Below are 15985 nucleotides of genomic sequence, written 5' to 3' on the forward strand. Positions count from 1 at the left end.
CCCTCCCATGTCTGCCTTTCTGCTTTCTGTCTAAACCAGTGGTTTTCAATCCTGCCCCTCGGGACCTAGAGCCCTGCTTGTTTTCATTCTAGCTATCTAATCAGGGACTATTTTACACCTGGGATTACAGGTGAATGTAATTAACTGCAATTAGCTAGCTGGTAGGATAGAAAACCAGCAGTAATACCTTAGGCCCGAGGACCAGTATTGAAAACCACTGGTCTAAATAAAAGTTAAAAAAATATATATAAAAACATAAAAAAAATACTAAAGTTTGGTGGGCTGCCCACTCTCAAATGTAGTTTTGTAAGAGTACCAAAGGGTACCATACCATACCATAGGCGACCATACCATGGAGGTAACTACAGTCTTCAGGTTTTCATTCCAACCAAAAACTACACCAGGTGATTTCACTTATTAGTTCCTCCTGGTTGCAGGTGTGCTATCAGTAAAATTAGCTTGTAGCATTTGGACTCTCAGCCCTCCACGGCGCATGGTCGCCTGTCCATGAAGCTGTAGGCCTACCAGAAACTTGCACAGTGCGTTTGGTTTTTCACACAGAAGCTAAATTCAGCATGGTTCGCCTACCTTTTTCTTCAACCTAGCATTAGGTCCTGTAGCTCCTGTAGACTAGGCTACTTAACGTTAAAGGATGATGCAGTGCGCCGTTATCCTAGCTAGTTTTCAGTCACTTGTATATTTTCCCCTGTTGCCTAATTCTGGCCTGCACCTAAAAAGTTCTGCAGTTTGTTCGTCATAAGGAAAAGGAGACAAATACGTCACAATCACAGCGTGGTACACAGGCAGGCCGCTTTACCTGTCATTCCGTGCTGGCACAAGGCTACTTCACGCTGCCTAGGATAAACAAGAATCGATCCACCTGTGCATCATTTAACGCTCTTTTAGGCGAAGGACTTGTGCTTTTTCGGTGAAATGTAGCCTATTTGATTGTTTCGTTAAATAATTTAGAAATTTTAATTATGTACATTTTTTAAATTTCCTTCTAATTTTTTATTATTATTATTATTTTGAACACAACCCAACGATCATCAGCATTTTGACCCCAACGGATGATCATCTGAGACTATAATAGGTGTGTGTGTGTGTGTGTGCGTGCGTGTGTATGAATAAATGAATAGGCCTAAATGCATAAATAAATGAATCAATGCTGCGATATTTTAACAGTAGGCTACAAATGCCCTCAATCATCCATTACTCATTATTCATTACTCATTGTTGTCTTTATGAAGACCATATGACCATATGAGCCATATGAGAGTCATTGTCTATTCTCTGGCACCCTCTGGCGATGAAAGGGTACAACAGCCTCACATTTTAGTTAGCCACCAAAAGTGGTAAGACTGCAGTAAGACCTATTTTGAACTCTAGAAAACAGATCCAGATCTAAATAAACATTTTTAAACAAACCAGAAATGGAAAAATACACACCAGAAATATTTAATATTTACTAATGATGTTTTTGCGCTAGTGAAAAATATAAAGAAAGCAAGGTTTAGAGAGCTTCTCCTCTAATTTCTGTGAGCAAAAAATTGCTATACTGTTAGCACGATACTACTGTTAAACCAGGCCTAAAAGTGGTACTCAATATCAAATGCTAATTATATAGCTATTGTACAGGTTCAAAAGGTTTTGACCTTATCAAGTACGCCTAGTATAATGAAGAAAATGTGGATAGCACTTACTTGAAAACCACACTATGTGCCTTTCTTGTGGCATGTTTGTTCTCAGGGAATGCGGTAAGAAAAACAGCAAAAGCTGTGTTTCTGTATTGAATTTAACCCAACTCCAAAAAACAAAATGTGCACAAAGACAAGATTCAAATGCAGCTGCCTTCAAATTTGAAACTGTAATCTTAAATCACAATATTTTGAGAAGTGTAGACCATCTGAAAAGGCACAGAATATGATATCACTTAAGAGGATCACACATTCAAAATAGGAATGATGAGAACAAACAGGGTATTCTTTGGTTTGGATTGTCCACTTTGCTGTAGGTAACCTTGGGATTTAGCCTCATGTAAGAGACCATTCTTCTCATTTTCTGAGTCATCATACAATGTTGCTATAAATTTGCCAGCCTGTTCCCACTGTAATCCAATATGCCATCTTGGCTTTGATTTTAGAACAGCTGCACCTTCTCATCTGAAAAAGGTGGACTATTCAGGGGTCTGTAACTAGTCCAGTGATTCAGTTCTTATTTAAAACCGCAAACTTTGGTTGCAAAGCAATATTGGCCAAAACTGTGCTTACTGTCTGGAATTATATTTGCTACCTGGCGAAAGAAATGCCTATTCACATTATTCCAGGAAGCACTGGAAAGTGTTTGGGCCCTGCTGATTTCATTGTCATAGCTCTTCCTAAATAGATGTCTCTGAGAGCGCCGACTCAGTGGGATTGGATGTCAGAACTTCCTTTACCAGTCTCGTTCTGCGCTGGTACATCGGACTCTTTTTCATCCTACAATGTGTCTAGACACTTCGCAGCAGCCAGGTTGGAGGTGAGATGCCAGACTGGGAGAAGTAGTTCCACCACCAGGGTTTCTCCTGGCGCTCTAGCCCTCCCTCACCTAACTCCGCCTGGCTGTAGCGCTCAAACTGGTTGTAGGGGTCAAAGCGTTCCCATGTGTCTATTGTGGGGAAGAGGTGGTCATCAATATCAGGCTCCACAGGAACCTGGATACAGTATGGGGAAGGCGGTGAAGAGGAGAGTAGAGAGAATGAGGGAATAAATATTATCATTATTATTAATGATATCACAGCAGTGCTGGTGATGATGATGCAGGGCTAGGAAGTGAAAGAGACAAGTGCATTCATGAATAGCGTTCATGGAACCGGATTATAAAAAGCAATCAACAGCTACAGGATCTATACCTTCTTCAAGACAAAGTCGACCCGCCCGGCCTTGTCCATGTTGTGAGGCAGATAAATCCTCTTGCTGACCCTGGAGTAGCCCTTGGCTGTGGCTGTCAGGATGTGAGTCCCAGGGTTCAGCAGCCGCCAGTAGTCTCCGTCTTCCGCTGGAGAGAGGGGAGGGAGGGGAAGGAGGGAGGGAGAGATAAGAGGATGGATGGACAGAGAGAGGAAATGAGATAAGGAGAGAAAGGTGTAGAAAGAGAATTAGATGGTGATGTAAACATGCCAGAGAGGGGATAAAACAAATGAAAATAGGGAGATAGTGAAAGGGAAGAGTGTGATAAAAGGGGTGAAACAACATGGGACAAAGCGTGAAATATATCAACAAAATGTCCATATCCAAGTTTAATTTTGCCAGCTATATGTCTCAAAGCTGTACGATGAAAACGAAATGCCGGAAAAAGCAATATGGACATACTGTATCACAGACATGGAGACATTAAGTCTAGTGCTAGACATAGAACATTCCTAATAGTTATCCCTACTGGGAAAAAAACCCAACCTATCCATGAAACGATCATATTTACCTGTGGTGACGTCTTTCCTAATGCCCCTGACAGAGATGGTGGCACCTTTGATCCCATAGCCATCCATATCCTTAACTACTCCCTTTATCCCTCGGTGGACCTGTACAGGGAGAAGGAGCACAATGGTAAGTCAAATTATTTCCCTGTCTGTCTGATAAATATATATATATATATATTTTTATCTTTTGTGTGTCCTTTGTTTTCTCTGAAGCACTTTGTGGCAAACCTGCTTGATAAAACTGCTCTATTAATAACCTTGACTTGAAAAGTTTTCTTTGATTGTCAGTTACTCCAAGTTCTGATAGCAATCGAAACACATTATGCACTGTCAAAATATCTACAGTTTGACACAAACTGGTCCTCTTTCCAGTTACTTAGCCTGCATAACAAACACTCACAGACTCCATAAAACTGAGCAGGGCTTCTTTATTCCTCTTCCATTCTGGGTAAAGCTCAGCCTCAGAGGGGAATTTGTCACAGCCGAGCTCCACAGTTATCTCCAGACAATTAGTGTGCAAGTAGTTGAAGTCTGACATACCTGCAGGAGAGAAACAGGGAATGTATACATAGAAACATATACATACATACATACATACATACATACATACATACATCAGAGAGACAACACATTCTATTGAGCTAGTTAGGTTGCTGACAGCTATGGGGCCGCATGCACACAGAACACATTAAATCAAATAATCTGTAATCCACATAACTATGCTAAACATCTCTGTTTATGGCTGTAAATTCCCTCAATGGATTAGCGGTTTCCTCTGTAGTTTGAAAAGTGTTGCGTTAGTATCTCACCGCCTGCGAAGCTGTACCACAGCGCCCCATTGATGATGCCCCCAGTTCTGTAAAAGGAGGCTCCACACCTCTCTGTGTCGTTGTTTGACATGGTGGCATGGGCGTCTGCGTAGGTACGAGCCAGCTGCTTGAAGGCCTAAACATGGGGAGATTAACAGGATAGTTGGATGGTGAGGAAGGGATCAATGTGCTATATCTACCCGTTTGTCTGTTTCTCTGCCCATCTGATATTTTTTTTTACATGTCCCACTATCCATCTTCAATCTATCCATACATAAACGTATCCATGCTTCCTCCTCATCCTCCCTCCCTACCTGTTCGTCTGGTGTGGGTGAGAACATCCTCTCCTCATGGGGGTGACGAGAGAAGTCAAAGGGGTAGGAGACCACCAGCTCCCCGCCGTGGAGGCTGGCAGACTGAACGAAGGGCAGCGACCTGATCCACTTCATCACTGCATAGGTCTCTGGTGCCACCTACAGCCCAAAGGAGAGGCGTGCAGTTAACTATGATTACTCAAAAGCAAAGAATAGAATAGAATAGAAAATATCTTTGTTTACAGCAAAACTATTTTGCCTCCTCCCAAGATGCAAATGCTGCATAACCTTTTTAAAGACGCATTCTGTATTTGGTGGGAAACTCAGCTTGTGATCCAGAAAAGGTGCTTGACTTTGTTGGCTACTTAGGCTGGCTACTATTGCTCCTGATAAGAAGTTCCTTAGTTTTTGTTAAGAACCAATTCATAGTTTTTATTGGATTGTCCTGGAATCCAGAATAATAAAAATCTAATGCAAAATATTCTCCATAAATCGTCTGTGTTGCTGACAATTATGAAAAGTCCATAAACTCCCATATAATAGCAGAAATGTCCCCTTACCTTTCCAAACCAATAGGAGTCGGGGATTGGAACGTGGTCGGTGCGGTAGTGCCTGCTACGGCGGTTGCGGTAGAGGACTGAGGTGAGGTCTGGGAAATTACGGTTCAGGTCTAGGTTCTGGGCATTGGTCCGGCCATTGGTCCAACCGTTCAACAGGTGACCCTGAAACATTTGGGTTCAAACAGCTAGAAGTGTTACAAGTGAGGAATTGTGGCGGAATTGTAAAACTGATTGGTTTGATGTTGATGATGATGATGATGGTGATGATGACGTTGTTGGTGGTGGTAGATATTAGTGGGAAGCAGTGATTATGTGAAGCAACTACTGAGAAATTTGTATGAGTATTAGGCAGTAATAAAAAAGGAAGAATATGTTAGCCTCTCTGTTAATTCTATCATTAATATGTAGACAAGACCATATATCCGTCATGAAAAGAAGGAAATGAGGACTGAGGACAGGAAATCATCAGCTATTAAGGTTAGAAGTGAGCACAACATCACTAACTTAATGATAGTTATCCACTCAATCAAACCAATTAAGTTATATTAAGAAGGAATTTTTGTTTGTTTTCCAATAATGAAAATATGGCAAAAATTTGAGGTTACATTTTCTTCTCTAACAAGTATAGTTTTTCAATAATTAAAAGAAATGCAATGTAGAGTAATAAATTCAAATTGTAAATATCCTGTAATTTGACTTACATACTGAATTTTCATGCTGCTAATAGACGTAATAACGTGGAGTTTCATTAATGCCTCGACCTTGTTTTCTAAATCCCACAGAACAGTGTATTCAGAAAGCCAGTCAGACTGAAGCCCATGCATATATAATGCCTATCAGGAGAGTTTTTGTGTGTAATGTGCTTAGAATTAAGAAATTAGGCTACTTAATACATTTAATACATTTTACATTGCACAGTGCACACCTGAACAATAGTGATCTTCAGAGTGAACCTTATAGTGTGACCTAATGGGGCCTAAGTGTCCTGTGACCTACTGTAATAGTCCTGTGTTAGTGACTCCTATAGACATTTGTGCATACACATGATCAGTCCCCAACTTATCTGTATGCAGAGCTTTGCAGAGACAAAGTGGTAAGATCTGAGGCATTAGTGAATGTATGCAACATTTCGATAGAGGGGTGTACCAGTGTTAAAAGGCTCAACTAGTATTTGGGTTAGCTACAAATGCCGTTGCAGAAATCCCACTTTCTCAGGCTTGTCACATTGTGGCTGGAGAGCTGTTCCCAATTGTTTGGAAAATCCTGCAGTACTAAAGCAGGATAAACACAGAGCGGGGGGGATTTCTACAATGGCTACACTACTAAAGTGATGATTAGTGTGGAATTCCCTGGTTAGTCAAAAATAGAGTGGCAACAGTTTTCCCACTGCCAGCTATGGCATGTAAACTTCCTTCCATTTTTAACAGCTTCTTTTGGATGTAAGTCCTTTTAAGATGTCCAAAGATGTTTTCGACGACTCTCGTAGACTGTAATTAGTAGAACCTTTTCACCTTTTATTTCTACAAACTTTTGAGACCACTCACTGACTGATATCCCTGCCTGGTAGTGGGAGTACCTGTCCTGGACCAGTAAGAGAATGTAGATAGATAACAGTTAGGAGGTGGCAGGTTCAAAAGAGAGCTCTGATTGTTTACCTCCTGCCCTTAGTAACTGAACCAGGATCAAGACATAAAATCTCACCATGGGTGAATTTGGTTGGCACAACATGGTTCAATTTCAAGCAGCTTTCATGAATGTCTGTTTTAGTAATGCTTGACTACTGAAGTACATTACCATTTTAACACCAAAATTATGCAAACCAATGACATAATTACACCATGATCAAGAGTATCATTACAAACAGTCCCGTATCAGTTACTAAGAACATTAAGCACCAACACAGAGCAGAGCAGAGGCTGTCCCTGAATCATATGTTCTAAATCAGATCTTCATCCTTCAGTATATCATAATAAAATTTGAGTGATCTTATTCTAGATAGGCAGTTTCAAATGGAGAACCTCCATATTCACAAAACTCATTGCTACAACATTGTCATAAGGTTGCTCCATGGTGTACCATCGCACAACCTAAAAACAATGTTGTAAAAACCCTATTGGCCGCCTCAAGCTCAAACCGGGACCCCCTCAGCAAGGTCCCGCTTTCCTCCACCTCCATACTTCAAGTGGGATAGACAGCCGGACAGCCAATCGGGAACGGATAATGGCGGTTTGTCTTTTTTACTGTTAACAATATTTACTTCCTGGTTGCTGAGCTCCGGGTCATTGCTATCCTCTACCTCTGAAGCGGCTAGCTCATAGCCATCCGGGTTCATGGAGGCCAGGATGTGGATGCGGGTGGTGTTGATGAGGGTCTGAACTCGATGGTTCCCCAGCATGTATTCTGAGCACAGGTACTGGGCCAGGTAGAGGAGCAGCTGGCGGCCCAGCACCTCGTTGCCGTGCATGTTGCCAACCAGCTTGATCTCTGGCTTCACTGGCGGTTGGGGAGAGAGGGGAGCGTGGTTAAAGATTCTATGAGTAGCATTTTTACATATCAATATATATATAATTGTGATACGTTGGCATAATTACTGTAAACAAATGAGACCATGGTCGAAACGATTGGTAACCTTTATCCCACGCCAGTGGTATTGTTAGTGGTAGTGTTCTCACTGTTGCTTCCAGTCACAAAGAGGATGTTCCTACTTGTTCCCACCCCCTGCCATCACTCCCAGTGCATTTGTTTTGTCTTTTGCTTTGCTGAAGAGGATAAACATGTTGTTGATATTTACATAGACCTTTCACTCATTCCACCATTTACCATTGCAAGAAACTCTGAAAGCTTTAGCTCTGTTTGTGCTTGAAGAACAGCAGCCCTCTACCTGTTTTGTGCCATAAAGCAACGTCCCTTTGCATCATAAAGCAGTATCCCCTTTGTACCATAAAGCAATACCGTAGCTTTTACCATTCACCTTCTAATCCAACCCAGTGGCACACAATGTCAAATGCAGTGCAGAAGCTGGTACAGGCTGCCAATCTTCTAGGTGATGGTCTTGTTTCTTTACTGTATTTATACCAACATCTCAAAATTAATGTGGTAGTGGTAGTGGTAATGATTCGTTAATGTTAAAATGTTACACGCAGCACTTTTAAGGTGGAGAGGATTGCGAGGGAGAGGTAGAATTAAGGGTATGATGAAAGCAAATAACTGGGGGAGAGACAAGGATCAAAACAGAAAGAAGAAATCAGAGATGAGGCAGAAGTATGCATGTCCCAAGGGGGTGATATGGAGTTTGAAGGGGAAAGACAATTAAGGGCAGAGAATGGAAAAGGAAGAGATGATAGTAGGAAACGGGAGGGACGAGGAAGGAGAACAGGATGGAGAAATACAGACAATTAAGGGGAAAAATAGTAGATAGGAGATGTTGTACAATGGAAGTAGAGGGAATGGAACAGAGACTATTAAAATATCAATAAACGTTCAAAATGTAATCATATGGCTACGCACACCACAATACTATCCTTACCACACAATTTATTCACACTACACTTCCCTACTCACGGAGCTCATGCTGTCCGGGGTTGTTGGTGAACTCCATAACCAGCAGATCTCTGCCTTCGGTGCTGCGTCCAATGCTGTAGACATGGGAGATGCTGGAGCACTTGGCTGCCGTTCTCTTCAGCAGGCTGTACATCTGGGTATTGGAGGTGTAGGTGAACTGGATGATGGTGCTTGGTTCATCTGGAGAGAGACTGGACAATGCTGTCTCCTGTCTGACTGGAGGAGGGATACCGGGATAGAAAGGAAGGAGAGGAGGAGGACGGAAGAAAATAAGGGAAACGTGGGGAGAGGTAGAGAGAGAATAAATAGGGGTAAGGGAGGGAAGAAGAAATGAAAATGGAAATGTAGAGAGATAAAAAGTGAGAAAGATGATGAGTTTGACAGAATACCTCCCTTCAAACCACAGCAGAATATGACACAAAATCACCTTTACTTTGACAGTAGACTTCTTTCACACAGCACCAGGTACGCATTGATCCAAACAGTAAACCACACCAGCCCGACCTTTACCTCTCAGCCCTGCCAGCGGGTCGTAGCAGCCCTCGCGCTCGCTGGCAAAGAAGCGGTCGCAATCCAGGAAGTAGGGCCAGGCCATTCCGATGGCCTCGAAGGCGTGGCCGCAGTCCTTCCTCAGCGCCTCGCATGTCCTGCGGCACGGCTTGATCGTCTTGTTGTCCTGGCAGCGCGGGGCGAGCACGGAGCAGCCCACTAGGCGTATATCAGGGGTGCACTCCCCGTTGAGCAGGCCATGGATGACGCTCAGGAGGAGGTACTCTGCCCCTGACTCCGCCTCCAAGCGGCTCCGGTGGCCAAGGATGTTCGGGTATATGGTTCTGGAGCAGCAATATTGAGAACAAGATTTATTGACATGATATGATAATTTAAAAATGATGCCTGCAATCAGTTGGCAGTAGCTTACAGAGGTATTTCAATTCAAGTCCAAAGAAAAATAAGTCTAGAAGAAAATGACTTAAAGGAACTTCATGGTGAATAGGCACTGAGAGGTATTTCTTCCAACAAACCAAGCTAGCAGCCTTATTGGGCTGTGACAACCCTTTTAGGTGGCAGTGATCACCTCACCCACATTAACTTCTGTGACCCACCTAGAGTAATCCATGTCATTACAGTAGCCCAGGTTCAGTTCTGTACAGGTCGCTATGGAGACAGAGGAGGAGAGGTGGAGGCAGAGAAGAGCTGTTACATGATAGTTTCATTTTGAAAGAGGATGTGTTATAGTTTAGTTAGGAAAACAAAACTTTTAAACTGTTGGTTTAATCAATTCAGTAAAGTTTATTTCTTGATCTATGTAGATTATTCTGTATCTCAGTTCTCAATAAATAGCATCTCAGATAGGCCTGCATTCAAATGTCTGTATCTATCACATCTTTAAGAGTAAAGAAACTTGTTCCCTTCACCACCTCATTCATTATGATCTAGCAGGAAAAGCATATCTCACTGTAGATCGCTACTTCTACTGAGAGCCTTGACTAGCACCTGGTGTTTCAAGATGTAAATATTGAGACGTTCTTGACGCTTCATAAATCCTCTTCGGCAGAATGATAGCTAGACCTAGAGGGCTGAAGCTGCCTTCCCACTGAGAGACTATAGTTATGTGGAGAGGAGGCCTGTTGCATCTTGCAGCGGCACTTGGTATTTGAAACAGTTTGGTGTCCCAGCCCTTAAAGTCAGGTCAGAGCTTGATAGTTTATCTGCGGACAAACTCAGTAGCTGGACAGGCAACGCCATGTCCGTCCACTGATACCTACAGTATGAGTGCCTCTGTTGCTGTGAGATAGAATTTTAGACAGCTGTGATCCTTTTCTGTACATGAATATAAAGTCTGTCACTCTGCCCTCATAAATATGATTTACTGCAGGCCCTTATAGCCTACTAAAAAAAAATGTTCAACATTATTTTGCCCTATACAAAACACACTGTGGATTTTGTAGGGTACTTGAGGCATCATATTTACAATTTAAGCTTCAATAAACAATCTGCCACCTACGTTTTTCTTCAAATGCGTTGTTGCTGCATCTTCCTGTGAAAGACAAAATAAGACAAACAACAAACATCAGGAAACATGACAAATAAAACACAAATGAAACGCTAGGTGGCGACAGCTATGAATGTATGACATGCAATGAGAGGAGAAAGCCAAAACAGTAGTAGGACACAGGGACAGGGACAGGACATAATCAGAGTTTAAGACAAGGTTGAGGTGGTGCAAAAAACAGGTGACAACGGTAACTGTCTGCAACATGTAGTCGATGCATGCATATAAATCCACTTTGCATGATAGCGACGCCATATGCTTTTACAGAGTGTAATTGTAGGAATTAAGGAATAAGCCACGAGAGGCCGTGGTTTATAGAGATATTAGAAACAGCCTAAGAGTCGATGTTAGGCACGACTCGAAACAGCACTTTTATAAAACACACCACTGTATTTTAATAAGAAATGTTCAATAGCCTAAATCTTTTCATTTTAATCTGTGATAATTAGGCCTACATGTTACTTTTCCGCTTAACAATTCTTGAAAAGTAGCCTACAGCGTGGTTGCTAAGCGACACATAGCCTAAGTAGCGGTACGAGTGGTGATATTTAGTTAACGCATTCATATTTACATTGAGTGTTGTGTATGTAGCCTAATAAGTATTATGCGGTCACAGGTGTGCATTTATCGGTGATTTTTCGTTACTTCGAGCGTAACTCTGCCAGTCAAAACGGAGGAGCGGAACTATCCGTTTAATAATGTGTTTTAAACCCAATGTTTCAAATACGTTAAGGCCTGTTTGCAATAGGCTACCTACCGGTACATTATGAGTCAACCACAGTGGACAGCGGTTTGCAATAACTTTGACTTCGCAAAGCAGACACACTTATGGCCTAATTCCTTAAAGTTTAAGTGATCTTACCTAAAAACTCGTCTCCTGGTTGACAAGATTGCGGCGGTGCACACCAGCTTTTCGTCAAGGCAAGAAAAAGCACCAAAAGTCCTAAATGCATGTTGTAGTACTTGAAAACAGCGTTGTGATGTGGCAGTGTGTGTGTATGAAGCTGCAAGTTTTCCGTCCTCTAGATGATAATTACCACCCACGACATGGAAACCTCCTTCCTTTGTCTGCGCGGAGCATCCCTGACCCGAAAAAAAAGTGCAGCCTGACAGGATTATGGGTTGCTGTGCATTACGAGCGAGCACCGATCATATTTCACTGCAGAGAGCGGTGTGTGTGTGTGTGTGTGTGTGTGTGTGTGTGTGTGTGGAGGGGAACATGAGGAAAAAACGTGGCTTATGGGGGTGGGAGTGAGAGAAATTCATGTCTGTATTGTTTGATATAATAGGTCTGTTGAGTCTCTTCGCCAATTAAATGCAAGAATAGATCTCTGTACCATCCCCCAAAATAACTACAACATTCCTTCAGTATTCCGATAGGGACTGATAGTGTGCCTGTGATACTCAATGCGTAGTGACTTAATGCTACTTGATGGTAGCCCATATATATTATCTCCTATGGTATCACCATATTCCTATAATAATCCTGTAATATCATAGGGATTTATAGTGTGTCTACGGTACTCAGTATGATGGCTTTGTCGTGGTATTTTCATCTCCTGTGGTATTACAGTAGCTATTCATATAATAATCTAATAATATTTTTATAAGGACTCATAGTGTGTATATGGTACTGGAGAGTTTATAGTGACCTTATCGTACTTAATTTTAATATCTTGTCGCATTACTATAGGATCTTTTTGCTGCATGTTTCTAAGATTTAATACAGAATTATTATGGTTCTTTTACATGAGGGATGTTAATGGTTACACTTTATGTGCTGAAAATGAGAGACATTCATTAATACAATAAGATTTAATATTTTCATTAAAAAAACATCAAGACAACTTCTTCACAAATTCAATGATATTTCTTCAGTCAAATTCACAAGGTAATAATGTGCCCACCCACCCACTGCCTTCCCTCCCCATGGTGTATTTATGTGGTGTGTCCCCGGCAGTGCCTCAACAGTCAAACTAATAAACCAGTCAGTCCTCTGGCAACAACAATCTCTTACAAGAAACTTGAAGTGGCCTTTGGCACAGATCAGGGGCCAGTGGCTCCTGTAACATTAAGGCCATGGGTCATAATAACATTGTTTAATGTCCTGCTCGTTTCTACCAGTGGACTACATCGTGGCCTACTGGTTAGAGAGGCCCGGGTCTTGTAACCCGAAGACCCGGGGTCAAGCCCTCTGCCGAAGTGTCCTTGAGCAAGGCACTGAATGTGTGAGCTGTTCAGTATCTGACCCAGTGCTGCGACCTCCCTGCACAAGACAGGGAGCAAATAAAGTTCATTGAGCTCATGCAGTTCTGGGAATGCTGTTGTCGTCCGTGGTGTCAAACGTGCTGCTCGTGCTGTGGCCGGACAACGAGTATCGGTCCCTTCTCAAAACCCGCTTGGTGACGCCAACGAGGACCTTGCGGTATTGCTGCCGCAGTAGAGAGTAGACGAACGGGTCGCTGGCGGCCTTGGCATAGGACAGACATTTGGTGGAGATGCCCCAGTACCGGTGGATGCGCACGGAGGGCAGCAGCTCCACCAACCTGCGGAATAAATAGTAATAAGTTATAGTCCTGTTGAAATATGTAGATAATTTATCTATGAGAAGCTGCTATAATCTCTTTCATGGGGTTATACTTTTCTCTCTCTCCCTCTTTTAGCTGCTCTTCTATTACACACCTTAATAAATAATTAAATCTAAATATTTTTATTAGGTTATGAATATCATAATACAACTTGAACATTTCATGCACCTGTTACAGGTCAGATTTTATACTACACTAATACGCTAGGAGGTTAAAAAAAATAGACTTCTAGAATTTGAGTACCCCCCCCCCCCCCCCCCCCCCCCCCCACACACACACACACACACACGCTCTCTCTCTCTCTCTCTCTCTCTCTCTCTCTCTCTCTCTCTCTCTCTAAGTCCCCACGGGAATAGTGATTTCTGTTAAGGCAATTATATTTTGAAAGTGTACAAAATGTAATCTATAGGCATAGGTTATTAATCAATAGGCAATGGGCTATTAAGAGCAAGATGTCACCTTGTTATGACATAGGGTAAAAAGCAGAGGATGAAGGAGCCGATGAAGATGCAGATCTTTTTAGTGGCGCGCTGCCTCCTCTTCCTCTGTTCCACTAAGCATCTCTCTTTCACACTAAGGGAGGTAGAGAGAGAGAGAGAGAGAGAGAGAGAGAGAGAGAGAGAGAGAGAGAGAGAGAGAGAGAGAGAGAAATTAATTCAAGATTCAAGCCTAAACATGACAAATTACACTGTAAAATGTTCACATTAACAAGTCATTTAACCTTGGAGTCTTAAAATCCGATTGAAAACATGTTAAAATCTGGTAATGCATGAGATCATTTCACTTTATTCCAATGCAAATAAACTTGTTTCAATAATTTTCTTGAATCAGGTGACATTGCAGTGAAGCGATCTGCCTTGTTTAGGTGTTACTCGATTCTAGAAAATCGCTGAAACAGCCAAACTGCACTAAAGAAGTCTAGAATTATCTCAGACAAATTGTTAATTTTCTTTTGAATAGCCAACAGCATCGAATGACTTAGGTTAGGGTAAGTGTCTCCAGTACTGTAGCCTACCTCGGGTGGATATCAACCAGCAGAAGCAGTGTCTGCACCGTGATGACATCTATCCTCTTGCAGTGCGACCTGGCCACTCTCAAAACTTTCAGGTAAGCGAAGCACAGGATGAGGAGGCAGAGCGCGAAGCTGCTGCAGTGGAGCAGCGCCGTGAAGGTCGCAAAGGCGGCCAACTGTGACCTCTCCCCTCCATCCAGGTGAACGGTGCAGGAGGCATAGGTGTGGCTGTAGCCCCCCCAGGCCATCAACAGCTCGGACAGTGAAAAAGTGAGGGAGTGCAGCCAGGAGTAAGCCACGATAAGAAAGGCGTCCCTGTAGCGCATCTTGCTGGAGTAGCGCAGGGGAAACACGACCGCTATCCACCTGTCGATGCTCAGCGCGGCCATGCTCAACATGGAATTCGTGGTGAGAAAAGTCTCTGCAAAACTCACGGCTTGACAGAAAAAGTCCCCGAAGGGTTTTGCGCTTTTGGCCACTCCGAGGAAAGTGGCAGGCATATTGATGATAGTGAGGAGAATATTGGAGAAGGAGAGGTTTAGGATGAAGATTCCGGGCACATGGGATCTTATCTCGGCGCTCTGGGTGAAACATAGCAGCACCGACAAGTTTGACAACAACGAGACGACAGCAATCACCACAAGGAACACTTCTAGCAGGATCTCCGGTATGTTCATCTCTCGAAGCTCGAAGTTAACAACAGTTTTGGGGAGGTAGGTGTGGAGAGTGCGCCATGGTCTCCGGTCGCGCGCCACGGGGGAGCTTCCACCAGCTTTCACGGATGGTCATTTTCCCACTCACATGTCAGAAGAAGTGGATTTGTAAGCAGGAGAGACGCAGAGAGAGCTGTCCAGTGTGCTGAAATGGCCAAACCAGCTTGCCTTCTTGTCAGTGGCATGAGCTATTTTAAACCCCATCATATGTTGATTGAGCTATCGAGTAAGTAAATCAGTGTTGATGTCACGGTTTTTTCTCCAGCATATGATTAGTGTTGTATAGTCCAAAGTGAGAAGCTGTGGGAATGGTGACTCTAGGTTACCAAGCGCGCTGCGTTTACTGTCGGTCATGCGCACTATGCAGCGCCTCTTCTCGCACTGGTAATTCCGTGTACACTGCACGTGCAGTCGGTAGCTGGCTCATGTGACGTTTGAACAATATTCATGCAAGCAGCAACATCAAAGATAGGGATGTCATGGTATTTGCACATAAATTCCAGTGTTTCTCCCAAAAGATTACTTTTGGTTTTTGCATATAGGGGCCCTGATGGATGTGAAAATATTTCTATTTTCCTTACCATTTGAGGAATATTATGGATTTGTGGTGTGCATGTGCGTGCGTGCGTGTGTGTGTGTGTGTGTGTTTGCGTGTGTGTGTGTGTGTGTGTGTGGTCTCCATGTGTCTCTCTGTGCATATGAGTATGTGCATGTGCATGTATGTGTCTGTGAAAAAGAGTTACCCTTTTGTTACCCTTTCTGACATACATAACACATTGCTTTTAAAAATCTGCCAGTGAATCAACACTATTGAGTACATGTCACAGTTTAGCTCTGATCACAGTGACAGATTTGATCTAAACCCCCTCCCTAAACATCAGGTGAAGCACAGAGAGGGAATTAGTCATCTCCATAGCA

At 42.8% G+C, this 15985-nt stretch overlaps 2 protein-coding genes across 2 annotated transcripts; both read right to left on the reverse strand.

Annotated features, from left to right (window-relative positions):
• Positions 1–1438: 1438 nt before the first annotated feature.
• On the reverse strand, positions 1439–11823 carry cpz (carboxypeptidase Z). Its single transcript, XM_071904657.2, has 13 exons — positions 11617–11823; positions 10707–10739; positions 9805–9856; positions 9212–9534; positions 8702–8917; positions 7398–7633; positions 5141–5302; positions 4581–4739; positions 4267–4402; positions 3858–3997; positions 3460–3559; positions 2891–3036; positions 1439–2692 (listed from the first exon to the last, which is right to left on the reverse strand). Exons 1-13 carry the CDS (start codon positions 11705–11707, stop codon positions 2489–2491), a joined length of 1998 nt encoding a protein of 665 aa, XP_071760758.1. The 5' UTR covers positions 11708–11823; the 3' UTR covers positions 1439–2488.
• A 1233-nt stretch (positions 11824–13056) lies between these two features.
• gpr78a (G protein-coupled receptor 78a) lies at positions 13057–15082 on the reverse strand. Its single transcript, XM_071904692.1, has 3 exons — positions 14358–15082; positions 13802–13915; positions 13057–13300 (listed from the first exon to the last, which is right to left on the reverse strand). Exons 1-3 carry the CDS (start codon positions 15029–15031, stop codon positions 13057–13059), a joined length of 1032 nt encoding a protein of 343 aa, XP_071760793.1. The 5' UTR covers positions 15032–15082.
• Between the last annotated feature and the right edge of the window lie 903 nt (positions 15083–15985).

The sequence above is a fragment of the Centroberyx gerrardi genome, chromosome 3 (assembly GCF_048128805.1).
Source record: "Centroberyx gerrardi isolate f3 chromosome 3, fCenGer3.hap1.cur.20231027, whole genome shotgun sequence".
Classification (NCBI taxonomy): domain Eukaryota; kingdom Metazoa; phylum Chordata; class Actinopteri; order Beryciformes; family Berycidae; genus Centroberyx; species Centroberyx gerrardi.

Excerpts from the sequence above, each read along its gene's own strand:
- gpr78a (XM_071904692.1), bottom strand. The coding sequence starts at position 15,031 with ATGAACATACCGGAGATCCTGCTAGAAGTGTTCCTTGTGGTGATTGCT. Across the intron at positions 13,916-14,357 it reads CTGGTTGATATCCACCCGAG|TGTGAAAGAGAGATGCTTAG; the intron begins GTAGGCTACAGT and ends TACCTCCCTTAG. Across the intron at positions 13,301-13,801 it reads TTACCCTATGTCATAACAAG|GTTGGTGGAGCTGCTGCCCT; the intron begins GTGACATCTTGC and ends TTTATTCCGCAG.
- cpz (XM_071904657.2), bottom strand. The coding sequence starts at position 11,707 with ATGCATTTAGGACTTTTGGTGCTTTTTCTTGCCTTGACGAAAAGCTGG. Across the intron at positions 10,740-11,616 it reads ACCAGGAGACGAGTTTTTAG|GAAGATGCAGCAACAACGCA; the intron begins GTAAGATCACTT and ends TGTCTTTCACAG. Across the intron at positions 7,634-8,701 it reads CCCCGGACAGCATGAGCTCC|TGAAGCCAGAGATCAAGCTG; the intron begins GTGAGTAGGGAA and ends CCCAACCGCCAG.